This window comes from Rhinoraja longicauda, chromosome 3 (genome assembly GCF_053455715.1).
Source record: "Rhinoraja longicauda isolate Sanriku21f chromosome 3, sRhiLon1.1, whole genome shotgun sequence".
Classification (NCBI taxonomy): domain Eukaryota; kingdom Metazoa; phylum Chordata; class Chondrichthyes; order Rajiformes; family Arhynchobatidae; genus Rhinoraja; species Rhinoraja longicauda.
The window spans coordinates 2,356,523-2,374,302 of record NC_135955.1 but is presented as its reverse complement, the minus strand read 5'-3'; the positions used below and the strand labels follow the sequence as shown (position 1 = coordinate 2,374,302).

Here is a 17,780-nt window from a genome sequence, read left to right as displayed (position 1 = left end):
GGTGAGAGTTGTTGAACCTCAGAACAAAAGGACGTTCATTTTGGAAAAAGATGAAGAGGAATTTCTTTAGTCAGAGGGTGGTGAATCTGTGGAATTCTTTGCCACAGAAGGCTGTGGAGGCCGTCAATGGATATTTTTAAGGCATAGATAGATAGATTCTTGATTAGTACGGGTGTCAGGGGTTGTGGGGAGAAGGCAGGAGAATGGGGTTAGGCGAGAGAGATAGATCAGCCATTATTGAATGGCGGAGTAGACTTGATTGGCCAAATGGCGTAATTTTCCTCCTATCACGTATGACCTTATGAAGTGACAAATCGATGAGGGTAGGGCAGTGGATGTTGGCTACATAGAGTTTGTAAAGTCCCTCATGGTAGACCCAGAAGATGAAGGCACAAAGATGTTTACACACTGTATCGCTCTATGGGGAATTCTAGTTATTCACTCTCGCTCCATTAAAGATCATGGTAACATTCCCTCTTGAACGCTTGTACCTACATAGTTACTGTCTACCCCCAGTGACCCGGTGCTGGGACCGCAGCTATTTACAATATATATTAATGACTTAGATGAAGGGATTAAAGGTAACATGAGCAAATTTGCAGATGACACAAAGCTGGGTGGTAGTGTGAGTGTGAGGAGGATGCTATGAGGATGCAGGGTGACTTGGACAGGTTGTGTGAGTGGGCAGATGCATGGCAGGTGCAGTTTAATGTGGATAAATGTGAGGTTATCCACTTTGGTGGAAAGAACAGGAAGGCAGATTATTATCTGAATGGTGTCAAGTTAGGAAATGGGGAAGTACAAAGAGATCTGGGTGTCCTAGTTCATCAGTCACAAAGTTAGCATGCAGGTACAGCAGGCAGTGAAGAAAGCTAATGGCATGTTGGCCTTTATGAGAAGAGGAGTTGAGTATAGGATCAAAGAGGTCCTTCTGCAGTTGTACAGGGCCCTAGTGAGACCGCACCTGGAATACTGTGTGCAGTTTTGGTCTCCAAATTTGAGGAAGCACATTCTTGCTATTGAGGGCGTGCAGCGTAGGTTCACTAGGTTAATTCCCGGAATGGCGGGACTGTCGTATGTTGAAAGACTGGAGCGACTGGGCTTGTATACACTGGAATTTAGAAGGATGAGAGGGGATCTTATTGAAACATATAAGATCATTAAGTGATCGGACACGCGAGAGGCAGGAAACATGTTCCCAATGTTGGGGGTGTCCAAAACCAGGGGCCATAGTTTAAGAATAAGGGGTAGGCCATTTAGAACGGAGATGAGGAAAAAAAAATTCACCCAGAGAGTTGTAAATCTGTGGAATTCACTGCCTCAGAAGGCAGTGGAGGCAAATTCTCTGGATGCTTTCAAGAGAGAGCTAGATAGAGCACTTAAAGATAGCAGTATGGGCAGAAGGCAGGAACGGGTTACTGATTGTGGATGATCAGCCATGATCACATTGAATGGCGGTGCTGGCTCGAAGGGCCGAATGGCCTCCTCCTGCAGCTATTGTCTATTGACCCGGAACCCATGATCCCTCAAATACCGAACAGGGATGCTATGCTGAGGCTCTATAAGGCTCTGGTCAGGCAATATTTGGTGTATTGTGAGCAATTTTGGGCCCCATATCTAAGGAAGGATGTGAGGGGAGAAGGCAAGAGGGGAGGAGTATGGTGTTAGGAGGGATATCAGTCATGATTGAACGGCGGAGTAGACTTGATGGGCCGAATGGCCTAATTCTGCTCCGATCACCGATGATCTTATGACTTGACTTTCTTCCCATCAGGGACATGACCTTCCACCTCCCAACACCGTCTCGTGCCTGCTTGCACTATCTCTGCTCACCTGAGACGGCTGCAGAAGCGGGCGTGACCAATGTGGCGGCTCTCTCGTTCTGTAACCTGCGGATTTGTTGCCCTTAATTCCACCTTCCTATCCAGTTTAGATTAGTTTAGAGATACAGTGCAGAAACAGGCCTTACAGCGCTTGCAGCGACTAGAGACCCGGGTTCCATCCCGACTACGGGTGCTGTCTGTACGGAGTTTGTACATTCTCCCCGTGACCTGCGTGGGTTTTCTCCGAGATCTTCGGTTGCCTCCCACACTCCAAAGATGTACAGGTTTGTGGGTTAATTGGCTTGGTATAACTGTAAATCGTCCCTGGTGTGTGTGGGATAGTGTTAGTGCATGGGGATCAGCGCAGAGAGAGAGGGAGAGGGCGGACTCGGTGGGCTGAAGGGCCTGTTTCCATGCTATATCTCTAAATTAAACTAAACTAAAAAGTCGATGGGACACTTTGACTTGCAATGTAATAAGTGAACTCTGAGTCTTAACACATAACTGTTCTAATTTATTTACTTATGTTATTTATCCGCGAAGCATGATTAATAAACATATGTGCCGTGTCAGAGGTTGCTGTATGCTGTACCAGTGCAAACCATCACAACAAAAGCACCAGCAGGATGGATTTAATTTTGATTTTGATAACGAACATCTTTTCTCTAGTGGATGAATGATCACCCGCCTAAAGGCTACCTTGGTTTCTTTCCTCAAAGATAGCCACTGGCCTGCTAATGTGTGGGAAGGAACTGCAGATGCTGGTTTAAAACGAAGATAGACACAAAAAGCTGGAGTAAGAGTTCTCTGGAGAGAAGGAATGGGTGACGTTTCAGGTCGAGACCCTTCTTCGGACTGAGAATCAGGGGAGAGGGAAACGGGAGATATAGACGGTGATGTGGAGAGATGGGGGAAAGGGAGAGGTGATGTATCTCACCTATCATTGTGAGAGATGAGAGGTCCCTCTCACGATGAGGTATCTCTCAGTCTCAAGAAGGGACTGACCTAATGATTTCTACCATTCTGTGATTTCACTTTTCTTATCTTGTTTCTTCCAGAAGCAGGCCTTTTGTTCAGACTATTCCTGATTTTCGCCTCATTGGGCACAACCCTGATGCTATTCTTGGTCCTCTACACCAAGAACCAAAGGTAGGCATGACGTAGACACGGTGAGAGTAGGGTTGCCAACTTTCTCACTCCCAAATAAGGGACAAAAGGTGACGTCACCGCCCCGCGCCCCACGTGACCTCACCCAGCCAGCGGCCACGTGCTCCCGCTCCACCAATGGCAGCCGCCCGGGCAAGGAGGCGGGTTGCTACATAACCTCCGTTTGGCGGCGCCCGGGCCTCTGGGCCTACACTGTCTGGGCCTACACTGTCCGGGCCTACAGTGTCCGGGCCTACATTGTCCCCCGGGCCTACAGTGTCCGGATCTAATAAGGGACAAACCAATTTAGCTCAATATACGGGAAGTCCCGTCTAATACGGGACAGTTGGCAACCCTACCTCTGTGCTCCATTGCCATCTTAGGTCAGAACTATTAGCAGCACAGAAAGAGGCCATTTGCCCATTGAGTCGGACCCATTCCTGTTCCCCGCCAACGTTTGCAACCCTGCTTCCAAGATGGCGCCCAACCCAGCTGACTATTTGTGTGCTAGCCACAGAAGCAGATCTACAATCACGTATTATGTGTGTAAGATCATGAGAGGAATAGATCGGGTAGATGCACAGAGTCTCTAGCCCAGAGTAGGGGAATCAAGGACCAGAGGACATAGGTTTAAGGTGAATGGGGAAAAACATAGAACATAAAACAGCCCACATGTTGCCAAGTTAAGCTAATCTCACCAGCCTGCACATGATCCATTTGCTTACATTCCTTGCATATCTAAAAGCTTCTTAAACACCACTATGGTATCTGCCTCCACCACCACCCCTGGCAGTGCGTTCCAGGCCCCCACCACCCTCTCTCACCAGAACGGTATACCCACCAGTATGTGGCATTTCCACCCTGGAACAAAGGTTCTGGCTGTCTATTCTATCCGTGTCTCTCATAATAATATATACTTCTATCAAGTCTCCAAGCTCGAGAGAAAACAATCCAAATTTGTTCTCCCTCTCTTTGTACAGTGCCCTCCATAATGTTTGGGACAAATACCCATCATTTATTTATTTGCCTCTGTACTCCACAGTTTGAGATTTGTAATAGAAATAAATCACATGTGGTTAAAGTACACATTGTTAGATTTTATTCAAGAGTATTTTTATACATTTTGGTTTCACCATGTAGAAATTACAGCTGTGTTTGTACATATTCTTGCTATGGAGGGCGTGCAGCGTAGGTTCACTAGGTTAATTCCCGGAATGGCGGGACTGTCGTATGTTGAAAGGCTGGAGCGATTGGGCTTGTATACACTGGAATTTAGAAGGATGAGGGGGGATCTTATTGAAACATATAAGATAATTAGGGGATTGGACACATTAGAGGCAGGAAACATGTTCCCAATGTTGGGGGAGTCCAGAACAAGGGGCCACAGTTTAAGAATAAGGGGTAGGCCATTTAGAACGGAGATGAGGAAGAACTTTTTCAGTCAGAGAGTGGTGAAGGTGTGGAATTCTCTGCCTCAGAAGGCAGTGGAGGCCAGTTCGTTGGATGCTTTCAAGAGAGAGCTGGATAGAGCTCTTAAGGATAGCGGAGTGAGGGGGTATGGGGAGAAGGCAGGAACGGGGTACTGATTGAGAGTGATCAGCCATGATCGCATTGAATGGCGGTGCTGGCTCGAAGGGCTGAATGGCCTACTCCTGCTCCTATAGTCTATTGTCTATAGTCCCCCATTTCAGGGCGCCATAATGTTTGGGACACATGACTTCACAGGCGTTTGTAATTGCTCAGGTGTGTTTCATTGCTTTCTTAATGCAGTTATAAGAGAACTCTCAGAACTTAGTCTTTCCTCCAGTCTTTCCATCACCTTTGCAAACTTTTATTGCTGTTTATCAACATGAGGACCAAAGTTGTGCCAATGAAAATCAAAGAAGCCATTAAGAGACTGAGAAACAAGAATAATTCTGTTAGAGACATCAGCCAAACCTTAGGCTTACCAAAATCAACTGTTTGGCACATCATTAAGAAGAAAGAGAGCACTGGTGAACTTACTAATCGCAAAGGGACTGGCAGGCCAAGGAAGACCTCCACAGCTGATGACAGAAGAATTCTCTCTATAATAAAGAAAAATCCCCAAACACCTGTCCGACAGATCAGAAACACTCTTCAGGAGTCAGGTGTGGATTTGTCAATGACCACTGTCCGCAGAAGACTTCATGAACAGAAATACAGAGGCTACACTGCAAGATACAAACCACTGGTTAGCCGCAAAAATAGGATGGCCAGGTTACAGTTTGCCAAGAAGTACTTAAAAGAGCAACCACAGATCTGGAAAAAGGTCTTGTGGGCAGATGAGACGAAGATTAATGTATATCAGAGTGATGGCAAGAGCAAAGTATGGAGGAGAGAAGGAACTGCCCAAGATCCAAAGCATACCACCTCATCTGTGAAACACGGTGGTGGGGGTGTTATGGCCTGGGCATGTATGGCTGCTGAAGGTACTGGCTCACTTATCTTCATTGATGATACAACTGCTGATGGCAGTAGCATAATGAATTCTGAAGTGTATAGACACATCCTATCTGCTCAAGTTCAAACAAATGCCTCAAAACGCATTGGCCAGCGGTTCATTCTACAGCAAGACAATGATCCTAAACATACTGCTAAAGCAATAAAGGAATTTTTCAAAGCTAAAAATGGTACATTTTTGAGTGGCCAAGTCAATCACCCGATCTGAACCCAATTGAGTATGCCTTTAATACGCTGAAGAGAAAACTGAAGGAAACTAGCCCCCAAAACAAGCATCAGCTAAAGATGGCTGCAATATAGGCCTGGCAGAGCATCACCAGAGAAGACACCCAGCAACTAACTGGTGATGTCCATGAATCACAGACCAAGCGGTCATTGCATGCAAAGGATATGCAACAAAATACTAAACATGACTACTTTCATTTACATGGCATTGCTATTGCTGTGTCACAAACATTATGGTGCCCTGAAATGGGGGGACTATGTATAAACACTGCTGTAATTTCTAAATGGTGAAACCAAAATGTATAAAAATGGCCTTTATTAAAATCTGACAATGTGCATTTAACCACATGTGATTTTTTTTCTATTACAAATCTCAAATTGTGGAGTACAGAGGCAAATAAATAAATGATGGGCCTTTGTCCCAAACATTATGGAGGGCACTGTAGCTAATAACATCTAATCCAGGCAGCATTCAGCCAAAGGCACAAGATGTATTTGTATATGACAAAGAGTTGTACAGCACAGAAACAGACCCTTCAGCCCAAATCGTCCACGCTGACCAACATGTCCATCTGCACTAGTCCCATTTGCCCAAGTTTGGCCCATATGACTCTGATAAACCTAAAGAGATATTGAGAGGCAACTAGGTTACTCTTAGATAGACAAAAATAGCTGCAGTAACTCAGCGGGACAGGCAGCATCTCTAGAGAAAAGGAATAGGTGACGTTTCGGGTCGAGACCCTTCTTCAGACTGAGAGTCACGGGAGAGGGAAACGAGAGATATAGACGGTGATATAGGGAGATATAGAACAAATGAATGAGAGATATGCAAAAAAGTTACGATGATAAAGGGAACAGGCCATTGTTAGCTGTGGGCTACGTGAAAACGGGTTACAAACAATGAGACTCAACAAGACGACTTTTAACTTAGTATAATAACTAGGGTGGGGGAGGGGTGGAGAGAGGGGGTTGCAAGGGTACTTGAAGATAGCGAAAACAATATGCATACCGCTGGGGTGTAAGCTACCCAAGTGAAATATGAGGTGCTGTTCCACCAATTTGAGCTGGGCCTCACTCTGACAATGGAGGAGGCCCAGGACAGAAAGGTCAGTGTGGGAATGGGAGGGGGAGTTAAAGTATTTGGCATCTCTTTGACTGGCACAGAAAATTGACAGCGGCATAGCTAAAACCTGAGTGGATGAATCCCACCCATCCTGACATATACAGTTGTCGGACTTGAGGATGGTCTTAGAAATTCATTCCAGGCAGGTCATTTTAATGGGCGACTTGACATCCTAAAATATTTCTTTTCAGACTGAAGCTGTTCTTTCTGCCTCCTGTTCCTGTGCCCAAAATCAAAGGGATTGATTCAGACCTTCTTAAGGTAATACAAATCTTTGAAAACGATATAAATTCTGTAAAATGCAGAAAGAAGGAGTCTTAACGCTGTTGGAAATGTACTGTGGGCCTTGAAGCAAGAGATAGATGAGCTAGAATCGAGGGGTAAACTTCTAATCTGTCTTCAAGATGGAAGAAGTGCAGATACGACTCGTCAGGATGTGTAGGAAGGAACTGCAGATGCTGGTTTACACCGAAGATAGACGCAAAATGCTGGAGCAACTCAGCGGGACAGGCAGCATCTCTGGAGAGAAGGAAAGGGTGACGTTTCGGTTGAAGTCTGAAGAAGGGTCTCAACCCGAAACATCACCCATTCCTTCCAGCCAGAGGTGCTGCCTGTCCCGCTGATACCCAAGCATTTTGTGTCTAGATTCGCCAGGATGTTACCTGGGCTTGCCTGCTGGTTGGGTAGGCTGGGACTCTTCCATTTTCAGCGAAGGAGCCTGAAGGTGACCTTATTGAGGTGTACAAGATCATAAATGAAGTGAACGTTCACGGTCCCTGTACCAGGGTCGAGGATTTTAAAACGAGAGGACACAGGCTGAAGGTGGGAAGGGAGAGGTTCAAGGGCGGCACGGTGTCGCAGCGGTAGAGTTGCTGCCTTACAGCGAATGTAGCGCTAGAGACCCGTGTTCCATCCCCACTAAGGGTGCTGTCTGTACGGAGTTTGTATGTTCTCATCGTGATCTGCGTGGGGTTTTTCCGAGATCTTCGCTTTCCTCCCACACTCTAACGACGTACAGGTTTGTAGGTTAATTGGCTTGGTAAATGTAAACATTGTCCCTAGTGTGTGTAGGATAGTGTTAGTGTGCGGGGATCGCTGGTCAGCGCGGACCCGAAGGGTCTGTTTCTGCGCTGTATCTCTAAACTAAACTAAGGGGGAGCTCACGGGTGGCTGTTTCACTCAGAGGGTAGACAAAAAATGCTGGAGTAACTCAGCGAGTCAGGCAGCATCTGTGGAGAGAAGGAATGGGTGACGTTTCGGGTCGAGATCCTTCTTCATTCAGAGGGTAGTCTGTATCTGAAAGGACGTAGAGCCATAGAGTGATATAGTGTGGAAACAGGCCCTTCGGCCCAACTCGCCAACAATGTCCCAGCTACCGTAGTCCCAACACAGAGTGCTGGAGTAACTCAGCGGGTCAGGCAGCATCTGTGGAGAACATGGATAGGTGACGTTTCACAGAGTGCTGGAGTAACTCAGCGGGTCAGGCAGCATCTGTGGAGAACATGGATTGGTGACGTTTCACAGAGTGCTGGAGTAACTCTGTGGGTCAGGCAGCATCTGTGGAGAACATGAATAGGTGGCTTTTCACAGAGTGCTGGAGTAACTCTGTGGGTCAGGCAGCTTCTGTGGAGAACATGGATAGATGGCGTTTTGGGTCATCAAGTCATATAGTGTGGAAGCAGGCCCTTCAGCCCAACTTGCCCACACCGGCCAACATGTCCCATCTACACTACTCCTACCTGCCTGCATTTGGCCCATATCCCTGCAAACCCGTCCTATCCATGTACATGTCTAACTATTTCTTAAATGTGCTATAGTCCCAGCCTCAACTACCTCCTCTGGCAGCTCGTTCCATACACCCACCACCCTTTGTGTGAAAAAGCTACCCCTCAGATTCCTATTAAATCTTTTCCCTTTCATCTTGAACCTATATTCCTACATTCAAGAGAAGGTTTGCTAAGCCAGCATACACGAGGGGGCGCAGTTGTGACATTAATATTTGGGAATGGATCCGGGCACATGGGAGGACTATCAGGAGAGTAGGTTTTATCGTTCCATTAGATTTAATATAGTCACGAAATAGGGCAAATATGATCTTTTTTCTATTGATGCGTTGAGATGTAGACATCCTTGGGTAGGGCTAGACATTTATTGCCCATCACCAATTGTCCTTGGGAACACAAGGAATTGCAGATGCTGGAATCTAGACAAAGGCACGAGGAACTCAACGGGTCAGGACAACGATAGGACATAGATATTTGAGGACAAAGATCAAAGAAGGGATCCGATCTGAAACGTCACCTATCCATGTTCTCCACAGATGCTGCCTGACCCGCTGAGTTACTCCAGCACTCTGTGAAATGTCACCTACCCATGTTCTCCAGAGATGCTGCCTGACCCACTGAGTTACTCCAGCACCCTGTGAAATGTCACCTATCCATGTTCTCCAGAGATGCTGCCTGAACCGCTGAGTTACTCCAGCACTCTGTGAAACATCACCTATCCATGTTCTCCACAGATGCTGCCTGACCCGTTGAGTTACTCCAGCACTCTGTGAAACGTCACCTATCCATGTTCTCCACAGATGCTGCCTGAACCGTTGAGTTACTCCAGCACTCTGTGAAACGTCATCTATCCATGTTCTCCAGAGATGCTGCCTGACCCACTGAGTTACTCCAGCACTTTGTGTTCTCAGTTCAGTTTAGTTTACTGTCACTTGTACTGAGGTACAGTGAAAATGTTTTGTTGTGTGCTCACCAGCCAGCGGAAAGACAATATTTGATTGCAATTGAGCCATTCACAGTGTACAGATGAATACATGATAAGGGAATAACGTTTAGTGCAAGGTAAAGCTACTAGAGTCTGATCAAAGGTAGTCAGATAGTAGTTCAGCACTGCTCTCTGGTTCTGGTGGGATGGTTCAGTTGCCTGATAACAGCTGGGAAGAAACTATTTCACACTTCTATACATTTTGCCCGATGGGAGATGGGAGAAGAGGGAGTGGCCAGGGTGAGACTGGTCCTTGATTATGCTGCTGGCCTTGCTGAGGCAGTGTGAGGTGTAGATGGAGTCAATGGAAGGAAGATAGACACAAAATGCTGGAGTAACTCAGCGGGACAGGCAGCATCTCTGGAGAGAAGGAATGGGTGACGTTTCGGGTCAAGACCCTTTTTCAGACTGGAGGGAAGGAAGGTTTGTATGTGTGATGGTCTGGGCTGCATCCACGATGATGGCATACATTGTGGGACAGCTTTATACAGGTTCACTGACATCTGACCTTGGAATGGGCAGCATTAATCACCATTAGAAAATAGGTGCAGGAGGAGGCCATTTGGCCCTTCGAGCCAGCACCGCCATTCATTGTGATCATGGCTGATCGTCCACAATCAGTAACCCGTGCCTGCCTTCTCCCCATATCCCTTGATTCCACTTGCCCCGAGAGCTCTATCTAACTCTCTCTAATTCATGCATTGTCAACGCTGTTTTGCTAACACTGCGGTTTTCCCCGGTGCCTCCTTAAAATCCTTGTGAAATATTTGTTCTGTTGCAGAAAGGTAAAATGGATGAAGTGAACTCGATCTTTGCGAATCACCTGAGCTACAAGTCGGACCTGTACATCGACGACCCGTGGGTGGAGTTCATCGACATTGACCTAGACGGGGCAGATGGGAAGATGGAGGTGCTGGATACGGACAGGCTGCTGGGGCCAGGCAGCCCGAGAGTGGACGCCAAGGACGACGACTCTGGCCGCGACAGTTGCTACGAGCCGGACGCTGCCGAGGTGGCAATGGCGGCGGCCGTGGCGGGCTGCAAGGAGACGGGCGGCCAGTTGGCGGGCTTTCAGCTGAAGGGCGGCGGAGGCGGGGACGTGACAGCTGAAGCCGTGGCCGCTGGAGGGGACGGTGAGGGCGGGCGGGCGCTCGGCGAGGCGGAGCAAGCCCAGGCCCTGGCCCAGGTTGCTGGGTGTAGTCCCAGGCCGCCCACCAAGAGCGATCCGAGCCCAGCGGCCGGGCCCAGCCAGCCCGGCAGCCACAACTCGTTCGGCAAAATGGACTTCTACGCGCAGGTAAGCGACATCACCCCCGCTGGGGGAGTCCTCCTCTCCCCAGGGCAGCTGAGCAAAGCCGAGCTGCTCCCCGACAAAGGACCCTCGGCCGACAAGAAGCCAACGCGGGCGGACAGGCACAGGGAGGACGACTGCTCCTACACCTCGGAAGGGGACATGAAACAGCTGTGCGGCGGGGAGAAAAGCCTGAACCGGAGCAACTATTTCACCACAGACACCCTTGCAAGCACTAAGCTTGGTGATACCAGGCGGCCAACGTTACCTGTCCCGGATTATACATCTATCCACATGGTGGACTCTCAGCAGAGCCTGTTGTTGAACCCAAACGTGCCTCCCAGCAAGTGTCAGGCCAGCCTTGCGGGGTACCTGATGCCTGAACAACTTGGCAATGTCATCCCATAACCACACTGTACCTCCTGCGATCAGAATTGTCCCACCGACCGTGTACAAAATGACATGAAAGTACCCGCTCATGGAAACACACACACACACAACGGTACAAGCAGTGAGAAATATTATGTGACAAATCAAGGCTCAGAATTATTTTTAAATGTCAGCTATATTTGTTAGTGAGAAAAGGCTGTATTTTTATAAAGCAAGAACAATTCCCGTGGCGAAGCTGGAGCGTAATTGGAAGAAAGTTCTCAGACTGCGAAGTCTGTTCTTCAGCAAGACCAGTTCTGTAATTCTGGTGAATGCCTGCTATAAATTTGAGGGAATCGTGGAGAGGAGCAATGCCCTGAAATCTTGCGTTCCTAACGTGTCAAACCCGTCCGTGGAAGTGAATATACGGTGCGTTTAGTGCGCGTAGCCAGTGATGGGCGATGGGCCTGGAGCGATGGAGGCCCGGGACCACGGTGCTCACAATGGCAGAGTCACCACTGGCCCCCGGAAGGGGATCAGTCTGCAGTATGCTTCTGCTCATGGTCGACGGGAATGGCAGGAGTGTCAAACAGAAGCTTTACGTACAACGAGGCGATCTCAGGAACTAAGCTAATATCACTAATACAGCACCCTCCCGTGGAATGGAAACGTGCATAACGAGGCTGCTTAATAGAGAACATGAGGGGAGGTTCACTCTGCAGAATGCTCTCTCTAATGGGACTTACAGTGGACGAGCAGGGAAGCACAATGCAGCTGAGCTTGGCTTCACCTGTTGAGTGCATGGTATGGGAGTGAAATTCAATGAAACAATGCAGTGCCAACCTAGTTATTAACTGAAAATCTCCTCTGCCTTCTACTCGAGCCAACCAATCCTCCAAGCAACTTATTTTGCACAGAAATCCTCTCCTACATATCAGCCATGTGCCTCCACTGCAGTTTATAGTCAAGTTGGACAAACTCTTTGTACCCCACAAGAGGCGTGATTCGGGTAAATTCAGCAAAGAATCTCAAACTGGGTTCTGGATGCGGCTCTCAATGCTTTCACCTGCAGGGAATGGATGGATACAGAGCATGTGCTGAGTTATAGAGTCACACAGTGATCCAGCGTGGAAACAGGCCCTTCAGCCCAACTTGCCCACGCTGGCCAACATGTCCCAGCTACACTAGTCCCACCTCATAGAGTCATAGAGTGATACAGTGTGGAAACAGGCCCTTCAGCCCAACTTGCCCACACCGCCCAACAATGTCCCAGCTATACTAGTCCCACCTGCCCACGTTTGGTCCATATCCCTCCAAACCTGTCCTATCCATAAGTTGCGGCTAGTTTAATTTGACGTCATGATCGGCACAGATATTGTGGGCTGAAGGGCCTGTTCCCGTGCTGTACTGTTCTGCGTTCACAGTAGAGGCTCCGTCCGTTCAACCCTTGTCTAAGATGGTGGTCTGTTTGAATAGTTGATTGGGTGGTAACCTCACTTTGCACGCAGTGGGATTAGTGTTGTCAGTGGGATCCTTGACATGGTCTGCAGTGGGAGTTGAAAGTATTGCTGGCCTTGTGACCAGACGGCAAACTTTACAACACAGCACGGTGGCGCTGCGATAGAGCTGCTGCCTTACAGCGCCAGAGACCCGGGTTGCATCCTGACTACGGGTGCCTGTCTGACTCGCCCCACTCAGTGAGACATTTGGCCAGTGAGAAATTTGGTCCCGATACTAAAATGTGAAAAAAGATTTTGCTTGGATAAATTGCGGAAATACTTTAAACACGACCGGCACGGTGGTGCAGTGGTAGTGTTGCTGCATTACAGCACCAGAGACCCGGGTTCCATCCCGACTATGGGTGCTGTCTGTACGGAGTTTGTACGTTCTCCCCGTGACCTGGTGGGTTTTCTCCGGGTGCTCCGGTTTCCTCCCACACTCCAAAGACATACAGGTTTGTAGGCTAATTGGCTTGATATAATTGTAAAATTGTCCCTAGTGTGTGCGGGATAGTGTTAGTGTGCGGGGATTGCTGGTCGGCGCGGACTCAGTGGGCTGGAGAGCCTGTTTCTGCACTGTATCTCTAAACTAAACCAAACTAGAACTTGTTTTGTCAGCTTTCCTTTTTAGTTTTGATGAGGATTTGAGGGAAGGTGCTTTAATGAACCTGGGGAAGATCACACCCATCCAGTACTGATCTCTGCCTGAGATCGCCCAGCTAATTGTGGATCCTGTTCACCAGCGTGCCTCAGAGGCCTTGTGCCTAAATGGTTAAAAGGCAATGTTAACCCTGTCTTTGAAACGCGGTGATATTGAACCAAGATAAAGAACCAAATTGAACTCTTCAATAGTCAAAGAACTACAAATGCTAGGGGAAGTCTGGCATAGAAACAGGTTGCTGGAAACACTCAACAGATCAGCAGGAGAGAGAAACAGTTAACATAGAACGGTACAGCACAGGGACAGGCCCTTCAGCCCACCATGTCTGTAGAATAGGGTTGCCAACTGTCCCGTCTTAGCCGGGACATCCCGTATATTGGGTTAATTTAGTTTGTACCGTACAGGACCGCCCTTGTTCCGTATTAGGTCCGGGGGACGCTGTAGGGCCGGACACTGTAGGCCCGGACACTAGGCCTGGACGCTGTAGGCTCGGACGCTGTAGGCCCGGACGCTGTAGGCCCCGACACTGTAAGCCCGGACGCTGTAGGCCCCGACACTGTAGGCCCCGACACTGTAGGCCCGGACACTGTGGGCCCCGACACTGTAGGCTCGGACGCTGTAGGCCCGGACGCTGTAGGCTCGGACGCTGTAGGCCCGGACGCTGTAGGCCCGGACGCTGTAGGCCCCGACACTGTAAGCCCGGACGCTGTAGGCCCCGACACTGTAGGCCCGGACACTGTGGGCCCGGACGCTGTAGGCCCCGACACTGTAGGCCCGGACGCTGTAGGCCCGGATACTGTAAGCCCGGACGCTGTAGGCCCCGACACTGTAGGCCCGGACACTGTAGGCCCCGACACTGAGGCCCGCACACTGTAGGCCCCGACAGTGTAGGTCCCGACAATCTAGGTTACTGAAATTTTAGCTCCAGCCAGTCGAGGTCTGGAGCCCCGGGCGCCGCCTAATGGAGGTTGCGTAGCAACCCGCCTCCCGGCCCGAGCGGCCGCCTTTGGTGGAGCGGGAGCACGCGGCCGCTGGCTGGGTGAGGTCACGTGGAGCGCGGGGCGGTGATGTCACCTTGTCCCGTATTTGGGAGTGAGATAGTTGGCACCCTTAGAACATGATGCCAATCGAAACTGATCCCATCTGCCTGCATGAGGGGTGATCTTACAGAGAGAGGTGTATAAAATCATGAGAGGAATAGATCGGATAGACGCACAAAGTCTCTTGGCCAGAGGAGGGGAATTGAGGACCAGAGGACATAGGTTGAAGGTGAAGGGGAAAAGATTTAATAGGAATCTGAGGGGTAACTTTTTCACACAGAGGGTGGTGGGTGTATGGAACGAGCTGCCAGAGGAGGTAGCTGAGGCTGGGACTATCCCAATGTTTAAGAAACATTTGGACAGTTACATGGATAGAACAGGTGTGGAGGGATATGGGCCAAACGCGGTCAGTTTGGACGAGTGTAACTGGGACACGTTGGGCGGTGTGGGCAAGTTGGGCCTAAGGGCCTGTTTCCACGCTGTATCACTCTATGACTGTGATCCATTTCCCCCCATCTCTGTGTCCATGTGCCTATCCAACAGCCTCTTAAAAGCCACGCTCGTGATTGCCTCCACCATCACCACCCTACCTTGTCTCACTTGTCTCCTTTCATCTTTGCCCCTCTCACCTGAGAGTTATGCCCTGCAGCCGTGAACATCTGTATCCAGGGACAAAGCTTGTGACTATCCACTCTGTGCCTCAAATAATTTGATGCACATCCGTCAGGTAGCCCATCCTGCTCCCTCCATTCTCACAGACACATAGAAAATAGGTGCAGGAAGAGGCCATTTGGCCCTTCGAGCCAGCACCGCCATGCATTGTGATCATGGCTGATCATCCACAATCAGTAACCTGTGCCTGCCTTCTCCCCATAGCCCTTGACTCCACTAGCCCCTAGAGCTCTATCTAACTCTCTCTTAAATCCATCCACTGCCTTCTGTGGCAGAGAATTCCACAAATTCACAACTCTCTGGGTGAATTCAAGTATTTTATATAGATTACTAACAACAATGGTTTTAGCTGCATCCATGTGGTATACTACCCTAGTGGTGTAGGAAGGAACTGCAGATGCTGGTTTAAACTGAAGATAGACACAAAATGCTGGAGTAACTCAAACAAGCCAGACAGCATCTCTGCAGAAAAGGAATAGATGATGTTTCGGGTCGAGGCCCTGCTTCAGAAGGTTATGTGAAGTTAGAGAAATCAATATTCATAGTGCTGGGTTGTAAGCTGCCGTCTCTCGCCCAACCAGCTCGCCGTGCCAGCTTCAAGTCAATAGACAATAGACAATGGGTACAGGAGGAGGCCATTCGGCCCTTCGAGCCAGCACCGCCATTCAATGTGATCATGGCTGATCAATCTCAATCAGTACCCCGTTCCTGCCTTCTCCCCATACCCCCTGACTCCGCTATCCTTAAGAGCTCTATCTAGCTCTCTCTTGAATGCATTCACACTCCCTCACACTGCCTTCTGAGGCAGAGAATTCCACAGATTCACCACTCTCTGACTGAAAAAGTTTTTCCTCATCTCAGTTCTAAATGGCCTACCCCTTATTCTTAAACTGTGGCCCCTTGTTCTGGACTCCCCCAACATTGGGAACATGTTTCCTGTCTCTAACGTGTCCAACCCCTTAATAATCTTATACGTTTCGATAAGATCTCCTCTCATCCTTCTAAATTCCAGTGTATAGAAGCCTAGTCGCTCCAGTCTTTCAACATATGATAGTCCCGCCATTCCAGCTTCAAAGTCGTCCTGGTGAGTCTCATTGTCTGTAACCCCTTTCTAACCTAGCCCACAGCTGTCTTTCTTTCATTCATTTGTTCTATATCTCTCTACATCACCATCTCTATCCGTCGTTTCCCTTTCCCCTGACTCTCAAGAAGAAGTCTGAAGAAGGATCTCGAGCCGAAATGTCACCTATCCATGTTCTCCACAGATGCTGCCTGACCCGCTGAGTTACTCCAGCACTGTGAAACGTCACCTATCCATGTTCTCCACAGATGCTGCCTGACCCGCTGAGTTACTCCCAGCTCTTTGTGTCTAGCTACCGCAGTGCTGACAGACTCCTATCCGAGGAGCACCCACCCCACACTGCCCTGTGCCTCCATTCACCCAGTCGCTAACACGCCTCAGATGCCTTGTGCCTTAACCACGCGCCAAAAGCCTTTGTCAAAAGCCTTACTAACGGGTGCGTAGACACCTACCACCCACCCATCATTAGTCTCCTGGTTTACCTCCTGAAGACCCTCAGAGGGATTGGTCAGGCCAGCTCTTCCTTGGTGTTAGCTGCTTAGTTTAGTTTAGTTTAGAGATACAGCGCAGAAACAGGCCCTTCGGCCCACCGGGTCCGCACCGACCAATGATCCCCGCACACTAACACTATCCTACATACACTAGGGACAATTTACATTGATACCAAGCCAGTTTACCTACGTACCTATAAATCTTTGGAGTGTGGGAGGAAACATAGAAAATAGGTGCAGGATGAGGTCATTTCTGCCCTTCGAGCCAGCACCCCCATTCAATATGATCATGGCTGATCATCCACAATCAGTGCCCCGTTCCTGCTTTTTCCCATATCCCTTGATTCCCAAGAGCTAAATCTAACTCTCTCCTGAAACCGAAGATCTCGGAGAAAACCCACGCAGGTCACGGGGAGAAAGTACAAACTCCGTACAGACAGCACCTGTAGTCGGGATGGAACCCGGGTCTCCAGGTTCAATCCCAACTGCTGCTGCGACCTCTTCATTATGGGCTCACGCACAATGCAGGTTGGGACTTTCAAGTCCGATATTCTGTGGCCTGGCATCTCACCTGGTCATGCAGGTTGCTCAGAAATACAGTCATTATTTTATAGCTACGAGCTAACGTTAAGGTCTGTACTTCCCAGTGGATATTTAACCTGCTAGTGCAATCTCAGACAGTGATTTTTCTGACTGAAGGAAACTTTGGCTTAAGACTTGACCCGGAACGTCACCCCTTCCTTCTCTCCACAGATGCTGCCTGACCCACTGAGTTACTCCAGCACTCTGTGAAACGTCACCTATCCATGTTCTCCACAGATGCTGCCTGACCCGCTGAGTTACTCCAGCACTCTGTGAAACGTCACCTATCCATGTTCTCCACAGATGCTGCCTGACCCGCTGTGTTACTCCAGCACTTTGTGTCTGTCTTTGGCTTAAGACGCCCTTACATGACAGGGAGAGTGCCTCTGCCTAAAAAGAACAGTTGTCCTATTCCTCGGAAGACAATCGGTGAATCTCCGTGATCTGACGCCAGTCATAAGTGATAGGAGCAGAATTAGGCCATTTGGCCCATCGAGTCTACTCCGCCATTCAATCATGGCTGATCT

The 17,780-nt window shown here is 48.9% G+C and overlaps 1 protein-coding gene across 1 annotated transcript in view; it reads left to right on the top strand.

The window, feature by feature from the left end:
* Positions 1–12,979, top strand: part of LOC144611800 (growth hormone receptor-like) — a 49,716-nt gene extending 36,737 nt beyond the window's left edge. The window contains exons 9-11 of the mRNA XM_078431060.1: positions 2,882–2,972; positions 6,990–7,059; positions 10,349–12,979. Coding sequence (XP_078287186.1) covers positions 2,882–2,972; positions 6,990–7,059; positions 10,349–11,266 — 1,079 coding nt within the window. The 3' untranslated portion in view covers positions 11,267–12,979. The remainder of the gene's footprint in view (positions 1–2,881; positions 2,973–6,989; positions 7,060–10,348) is intronic.
* Positions 12,980–17,780: the final 4,801 nt, after the last annotated feature.